This window comes from Morone saxatilis, unplaced genomic scaffold (genome assembly GCF_004916995.1).
Source record: "Morone saxatilis isolate NCDOM2014 unplaced genomic scaffold, NCSU_SB_2.0 Contig17, whole genome shotgun sequence".
In the NCBI taxonomy this organism is placed as follows: Eukaryota; Metazoa; Chordata; class Actinopteri; family Moronidae; genus Morone; species Morone saxatilis.
Genome location: NW_023339729.1, coordinates 12,644,334 through 12,653,384, shown reverse-complemented (window position 1 = coordinate 12,653,384; position 9,051 = coordinate 12,644,334). Strand labels below are relative to the sequence as shown.

The following is a 9,051-nucleotide window of genomic DNA, read 5'->3' as shown; positions in this document are numbered from 1 at the left end:
GTAGGCCTTTTAGTGGAACCAATTATTAATTGCTGATGTCCTAGAGTTACACTAGAGCCACATAAGTCGTGAATCTGTTGTGGGTCTCTCTCTCCTCTCTCTCTCTCTCTCTCTCTCTCTTCTCTTTCTCTCTGCATTGTCAAAAATCCAAAAAAGTTCTTTGTGTCCTTTTCCCTCTTTTGTTTCTTCTTTGTCTCTTTCTTCATATGTAAAGTCATAAGCAAGACCTTGCTGACATACAGCTTCTGGTACGGTAAAAATGGAAACAAACAGAAGTGTTTGCTCAAGACTTTTTGATGGCCACCATTTATCACTGTGGTATGACATGGCCAAAACCTGTTGATGTGTAGACCATATGTATGTACAAATGTGTGCATACGCATGTGTTTGTGCAGTCATATTTGTCAAAATTCCTTTTGAAATGTGTGCTTTTACAGTTGCAGCTGTTTGTGCAATGTCTTTTTTTAACTTAGGTAGTCAAGATCACTGGTTCCCAACCTTTTTCTATTTAAAAGGGAAATCTTTTATATCTCGAAACCTGCAACGCACCCTCTATGAGCGCAACCTAATAATCTCTCTCTCTCTTTCTCTCTGCATTGTCAAAATCCAGAAAAAGTTCTTTGTGTCCTTTTCCCTCTTTTGTTCTCTCTCTTTGTCTCTTTCTTCATATGTCAAAGTCATACAGCAAGACCTTGCTGACATACAGCTTCTGGTACGGTTAAAAATGGAAACAACACAGAAAGTGTTTGCTCAAGGACTTTTGATGGCCACCATTTATCACTGTGGTATGACATGGCCAAAACCTGTTGATGTGTAGACCATATGTATGTACAAATGTGTGCATACGCATGTGTTTGTGCAGTCATATTTGTCAAAATTCCTTTTGAAATGTGTGCTTTTACAGTGCAGCTGTTGTGATCAATGTCTTTTTTTTAACTTAGGTAGTCAAGATCACTGGTTCCCAACCTTTTTCTTTAAGGGACCCATTTTGAAACTGACAACCCCTGACTATGTGACGTATTTTATGGATATTTCATATTATATTCAATGCAATAACGATAACATCACAGAACAACTGATAAACTGTAAAATGGACCCAAATAGTGACTACAATAACTGCAGGAAGTTGGTGATTTGGAAGAATTTTGAGCAGATTATTTCCTGTCAGTATTAATCAGAGATAAATATGATATCTTCTGAACTTTTTATACAATTTTAGTGTACTTTTATAATTTTTGTTGTATTAGCTATTTCTTTGTTTCAATAATCTTTGTTTTCATAGAAATTAATGAAATGCTGAAATATAAGCTTACTGTGTATATTTAAAACAATACAAAAGGACTTGCATCGTGTGGTAGAATTCTCAACATACCACCAAAATGAGACCAAAGTGAAAACATAAAACAATACTTAAAACTCCTGACATTAACAGTTAGAAGAAATATAGTTCAGGTAGTACAGACAACAAGAAATGTGTCCTGCTGTAAAAACTGATTACTAATTATTATTAAATTCTACCACTTGTCATGTGTTATACATCACCTGGTTTGTCGTAGGGGGATAGGCAGGGAGATACATAAAAACGGGTCGAAGGTGTTGCTCTGCTTAAGGCAATGAGGGCACGTCAGAGAAGACCTGGAGACAGACAAAGAGAGGCAGAGAGAAATTTTTATCATTTTTGCAATAAGAGACCACAACTCAACACATACTCTGGGTTTTGACAGTCTTGAAGGAACTATCATTACATATTTTTCTTTTTCCATAACATCCATTTTCCAATTAATTTTGGTCCATTTTCATATCTGCCAATTGCAGTCACACAGCTTATAACCCTTAAATGTTGCAAAGACAACAGCCATTGGAGAAGAAAGCTTATTTAACTTTACATGACTTCACATATAGTGTTGGACAGATGGAATAACAGATACCACTATTCCTACATGCCAAATGCTCCAATTTCCTCTTAAGTATGGGGTAAATGCGCATGCAGTTAAAACCTCCATGATGGTTAAATGCGAATATTCCATGTGGACAATGGTGAATACTAAGCACTGAAACAGGCCATCTGGAGTCGATCTGCTGTTGAGAAAAGGGCAGCAAAGCAACAGAGGTGGGACGCTGTTCCTAATTTTGGCACAAAAAAAAAAAAAAAACAGACAGGTGAGATATTTCCCTAAATGAAAAAGGCTGTATCCGACCTGAAGAACATGCTGAGCTGGAGATGAAGAGGAGCACTTTGCAGAGAAAAAAGTTAAGAAGAAAGGTAAAGGTTGGAAGCTGTATGGGTTTATTTCGAGGCAGAGAAGATATTAAGGATAGAAGAGAGAACAAAAGTGGAGAGCAAAGAGACCGATTCAAGGAGAAAGACAACAAAGTACAGGGCTCAGTGGGAGAACAGATTAAAAATGAACAGAAGGTTGGCAGCAGGACAGTCGAGTTGATAGTAACTAGACAGCAAGGCTGATGGAGAAAAAAAGACACCGACAGGACACCGTCAAGGTCTTTGAGCCTACAACAGTCGAGCTGATCAGAGCGGAGGAACGACAGGAAGAAAGAAAAACTGAGTATCTAAACCTGTGGGCTGGTATCAGCAAAAATCTGCAGCCAAACACAGGGACCGCATGGTGATCTAGAGGAAAACACTGACATTTTTGAAAATATTTGTTTAATTGCCACAAGTCAGATGAGAAGATCATGTCTGTCAATGAAATTTAAGAAGACGGTTAGCTTAGCTTAGCTTCAAGACCACAAAATAAGGGGAAATAGCTACCTGGCTCTGTCCAAAGGTAACAAAAAATAATGAAATATAACAAGATGTTAATTACTGCGCTTTAGATGTGCTGGTAGGTGGATTTTGTTAGCTTAGGACAAAGCCAGACTAGCTTATTGCTTTCCTGCTATTTCCAGTCTTTATGCTAAGGTAATCTAAGCTAATGGACTGCTGACAGTAACTAATTAACACAAAAACATATAATTGGCATTGATCTTCTCACCTAACCCTTGGCAAGGAAGTGAATAAGCATATTTTCCAAAAATGTTGAGCTATTCCTTTAAGATATAGCCAACATGTACAAAATATTAGCACAGCCCTATATTAACATGCTAATTTTGGTTGCTCTATGCAATCTACGGTAAGTGTTATTGGGTTTGTCAGCTATCCAGTTGTTCCTTTGAGCGATTCCTGGTAGTATTTGCAGCAAAGACATATCAAACATAGGTTAGCTAACCAACATACATTCACTTAGCAAACCCTTGTATCATAAGGACTCAAATAACTGTGTGTCCTGGTCTCAGGCATATTCAATTCCTAAATAAGTCTGTCACTGCAAATACCAGAAAAGCCTCAAAGGATTGTGTGATGGAAACAAACAGTAGTCCGACATTGACATAGTGTAGGAATGGATACGAAAACAGAAATTAAAATTCAGCTCTGACTACAGCTCCACAGTAAGTTCACGGTTATGCAAGTTTCCTAGTGTGAGTAATGCTTTTGTATTTATCTTAACAAACCATGACAAAAAATAGCCTCAAATAACCCATTGTCCTTTCTGTAACTCTAATCTAGCCTTTTCAATGGCAATCAAGTGAAAACACCAAGTTCAGTTTGTTCTAGTGTGATATAATCCTCTCATAGTTTAGCAACATAATCCTTTTATTCATGTGAGATCACTTAAAGTTATTCAGTAATTCAAACCATTTACATTTTCTATTCAAACTATTTCTTTTGGGCAACCTGACAAAATGGCTGAGTTACCCATTTGTCTCCATCTGAGATAAATCCATTATGCTTTATAAGGATAATACGCTTTAAATAAGCCTGAAGCCCTGATTCAAACTGTGGTTATTCTTAAGTACAGTTATATAAGTTATATAAAAGTAGTTCAAATTTGAAAAAGTATGTGTGTATATACTGTAACTTATACGTTTCTGAATATGAATATGAATACGAGAAAGTTCTTTCTGTGATGTACCGAAAACTTTATTCTTCTTTTTGGTGTTGTTTGTATTTGATAATTGAAAGAAAATCATTGCAATGTTGCTACATTACGCTCTCTTATCACTGATAGCTTGTGTGTGTGTGTGTGTGTGTGTGTGTGTGTGTGTGTTGCCAGATGCTTCTTTCATTCATCTACCATGTCTCACTCCCACTATCATTTCTGCCAGTTAAGCTGTATCGAAGTTTGTGGAGATACAAACTTGTCAAATGTACAAATATACTGGAAATAATACAACATTTTTCAAGCTCCACATTTCCTTGCTGTCAGTGTTGTAACTACTGTGCCGTGGCAGCCAGTCACAAGCTCGCTAATGATGCCAGTTTGTACTCAGTAAAGCAGACTGACAGACTGTATTCACTCACACACACTGACAAACACAAACACACAAAATGTTGTGCACACTCAAAACTATGCACTTATGCTGAAATTCACACATGCGCATGCAGGAACATCCACACACACAAACCCACAGCATCACTTAAAAAAGCTTGTCTTGAGGCTGACAGTGTTTCCAGTCTGGTGGAGAATATGAGATCAGTATTCCTGCTGATGTTTATGAGTGTGTTTGTGACAGACATAGAGCAAGGGTTGTACTTTGTGTACAACGTTAAAGTGTCAAACCAAAAGACCACCATTCTTTAGTTTAGACCAGATACCTGGAGCTGCGCCGCATACACACACACACACACAAACACGCACATCCACAGCACAGCAGCAGCTGCTCTTATTTATGAGAAAAGAAAGTTGAGATGCTCGGCATCCCTCCGTTCTGCTCGGAGTTAAATAAATAACACTCCAACAGCAGCATCTCTAAACATTATGCAGTATCAGGTTGCCTGTTTCCAGCCATTTTTAATACCTTTATTCTAAATTGAGAAGGTTTGCAGAACAATACAGAACATCATTCAGGTGACGTGGGTGATGCAATGTATGCAGCACAAATAAGTCAGATGCTGCTATCGGACACATGTTGTATTAAAGTTATGTGATCTATCAACTGCAGTGTCAGGGATGAGCTGATGATGAAGTTGCAGGGTTTGCTAGAAAACAGAATTTATTTGATGGCCCACAGAAAAGGATTTGCTTCCAACACATTACTAGTATATTTCTATTAGTATTTCCACAGGTCAAAAGTCTGTATAAAAATGACACTAACTAACAACGACATAGTGACTTAACTGTGTGTAGGTCATGTGTAGCAAAAGATGTGTACATTTGCATGCATGTGATATTTGATGACTGTAACTTGATCTGTTCCTGATTCATTTTCATCCAGAATAATTCTGGCCACAGCCTTGGTTAGACACCAAACTTAAATGTTCTTGTCAAAGAAAGCTGATTGTTCAGTCACTGCCGTCTCGACCTTATTTAAGGTGTAAGTAGGATCAGACGACAGTGATGGATGGAGGTCTGGGCTCAGTTAGAAATGCAAACCAAAAATAACTAAACAGAGTTTGTTGTTGGTATTTACACTTGGCGAACACTGTAAAATAACTATAAAATATAGGAAAAAAGAAACTGCGGTCGCTTTTATGAAATTTTCCCTCTCATAAAAACTGAGAGATTAATTTGATTTGTTGTTAGTTAAATGTATAATATGTCATTTTGGCCACTAGGAGTCTCTCTCACATCAATACAACAACAAAAAAGAAAGATCTTTTTGATGAAGTTGTGAAGTAGCATCCAGATCATGCAAGTTGTCTTCATTGTTAAACAATCACCATTGCCAATGACAATCTATCTGATGTGACTCGGGCAGAAACCATGTTCACAGAAGAGGTAAATTAAAAAATATTTTCACGTTGCATTTAGTCATGTTTGCTGACTTACTCTTACCCTCTGCCATGTTACCAGGAAGTTATAGTAATTATAGAGACAAGTAACAAATTACCTGAATAAAATTATGTATTTCTCTGGGTTGGAAAAATTTTGGATAATGTAAGTACACTACTCAACAAAATACATAACATACGTCTAGTCATGTTTAGACATTTTAATGCATATTGCATATAACATATTATTTTAACTACTACTGGCGAACTGCTAAAGACGTTACCCACAGTAATTACTTCCTACAATTCAGCTTCTAAAAACAAAGGTCAAGAATATCATCACACTTCAGTTTCTTTTGCTAGTGTCAACAAGAACACCTTGATACCACTGAGAATTCTTCAAGATCTTATCAGGAAAAACACGTTTTACAGCGAAGAAAAGCAAAACAGACACTTGGTTCACTGTACAACTACATGGAAGAGAGCCATCAATAGTATGACTTACACCTGTGATTTTCCTACTATTTCAAAATGTCTGCCGTGAGAAAGTGCAACGCTAAAGCACATGCACACTCACTTGTGCTGTCTATCAGGAACAGGTGATTAGAAAGTGTAAGAATGCTATGTAGTATCTTTTTTTAAGGAAAATGTAATTCTGTCAAAGAATAAAAGTTTATTTATAGAGTACAGTGCAGAGTCACATTTTACTTTAACCTTTTATTTGCCCAAGCAAGAATCATTGCATCAGATCTTGAATATTGGTAATTGAACAAAACTTGAACAAAACTTGAGTTGCTTGACTGGGGGGGTTATAATATGTACTTTTGCATCTAGTGCAGGACAAGCCTGAGGCTGACTCATAAATGTACAGTGGCCAAGTGCTATAATGTGTATTCTGTACACAACACTTGATCATTCATCATTTACAATATGCCTGGGCAGATGGGTTAAAAAATATATGTTTGCACGCATATTTTTTGGACTAACCAAAGCATCAGTGCATCTGGTTACACTTAGTTACACATGTCAAAATCTCAGAAAATACATGACCTCGCATTATTATATCTAGACAAGCATAATAATGTTTGTTTAGGTGACTCATTAATAGCCAAATAAGGAGACTGAGGAGAGTAAGTCTTAGTTTTTTGGACTAGGTCTTAAAATGTCAGTGTTGGTGGGAGCCAAATCACCTAAGCAAGACCACAGCAAACTTGCTTTATATGTCATAGTTGTCTATTTCAGTGCTCCTCCAGGGACTGAAAAAAAGAGAAAGCTCAGAGAGTTGATTTTCGTCTGTCTGCCTGTCAGTCAGTCCGTCAGTCATGTGTCACTGGCTGTGGATTGGAGGGCACTCATCTCTGTCTATATGAGAGTACGAGTAGAGACCTCCTGTCAGGGGAAATTAACTCAATTAAAGGGGCTGTCGAGACCCACACACACTCATGAAACCTTCCCTTTGATAAGTATCAACTCTCGGTTTGGAGACAGTATTGCCTGTTCTCAATGCCACCTTCAAACATTTCAGTTTCCTCCTTCCTGGTTAAAACGAATGGACCAAATAACTGGGCGATAAATGGAATCATAGCAACTCATGTAATAAGTAACAGAAGACACCTGTGCACATGTGACTGGAATTTCCCAGTTGGTATGGTGATGGTGAAGGCGGAAGGTTGAAGTGAAACTGGCTGATTTGATATTCTTGTTTTTTTAAGCACAAACTGTGAAAATGCACCTCCCACAAACGACCAAAGCAACATTTCTAAAGCAGGTGGCTGAATTCAAAGACTTTAACCAGCTCTTTCTTTCTCACACACACATCCTTGCTCTCCATCTCTCTTCCTTTATATCTCACATTTCCACTACACTCTTAACTCTCGCTCAATAGCTCCCCCACTCCTTTGTGTGCAATGCTGAGAAAGATGTATAAATGATTACATGACTGAAAAGTTCTGAGGAAAGGGAAGCATTCCTCCCAGTATTTTTAAAAAATGTACATCAGTGTTGAATATATTTGAACAAATCAATAATAATATGTATACTGTACGTTGGTTGTCTCAGGACGGGGACTGCTGGAGGATTTTTAAATCGATTACTCCTGGCTGTCTATAGCCAGATCAATTTCTGACCCTGTTTTTGTTTGGTCTGCCAGCTGTCAATAAAACCCAACTGAACTCAGTTAAAACACTGGAACCATCTCAGTGTTCAAAGTGATTGAACAGCAGAACCAAGTATGCTTCACAGAGCCCTGTGAGAGCCACTATAGGTGAAAGAATACATAACAAAAAAGATAATTTTGAGTCTTATTCAACACAATTTTCCAAGTGTATCATTCTTTTAATGTTTGGAAAGACTTATGCAGTATACTGTGAGTAGTTTTGTCATTCCTGTTCTGCATTACAACAAACATTTGGATCAACACAACAACAATGAGTCGGAGGGAAGTCCAGGAAACAGGTGGAAGTTATAGTACTGTATACAGGCTAACATCAGTTTGAAGTTACAACATACTCAAAACAGAATCTGTATAAAAGAAGCAACTGACAAAGTGCATTCACCTGTGGAGTGTGACTGCAGAGGTGAAAAACGTTTACCATTTTAAACTGATATGATAAATACCAATTAGAGCTCACTGCACTAATGCAAGGTGTATGAGGTAAGGATGGATATTATACAGATATATACACTGAGTTAGGTTAACGTTTTTTACTTTGTCAAACCGGCCACCTTTGGGGCGGAAGCTAACCTTAACAGAAGCCATTGCTATGAATGACAAATAACTGCCTGTACATTCACCTGTCTCCCAATCCCTCTCTCTCTCTCTGTCTCTCTCTCTCTCTCTCTCTCTCTCACACACACACACACACTGTTTCTCGTGTTCAGGGTAGAGCTGCAGGACACAGTGCATTTAACGTGAGCGGACTGGATTTCCAAACAAGTGACTCCTCCTTGGTATCGCTCCAGCCAAGCCAGTCCTGTGTCGTGTTCGTGTGTGTGTGTGTGTGTGTGTGTGTGTGTGTGCTGGCATACACCACACCACACACACATACATACACACACACACGAACAAACACACACACACACACTGAGTGTCGCGTTGCCACTAGTGGTAAAGTACCACTGTGTTTTAATGAGCCAAGAATCTGGAGGACTGAACTTCAACATACAGAGTTTGGGTCCCAGAAAGGGAAAGTTTAAGAATATAAACTCTTGTATAAGGCCAGTCCCAGCGGTTAATAAGATTCAGACCATTCATATTCACCAGGAAACACACACACACACAC

The 9,051-nt window shown here is 38.1% G+C and overlaps 1 protein-coding gene across 1 annotated transcript in view; it reads right to left on the bottom strand.

Annotated features, from left to right (window-relative positions):
- Nucleotides 1-9,051, bottom strand: part of usp43a (ubiquitin specific peptidase 43a) — a 103,964-nt gene that overhangs the window by 54,112 nt on the left and 40,801 nt on the right. Inside the window, exon 4 of the mRNA XM_035659634.1 lies at nt 1,543-1,635. Within this exon, the coding sequence (XP_035515527.1) occupies nt 1,543-1,635 (93 nt within the window). The remainder of the gene's footprint in view (nt 1-1,542; nt 1,636-9,051) is intronic.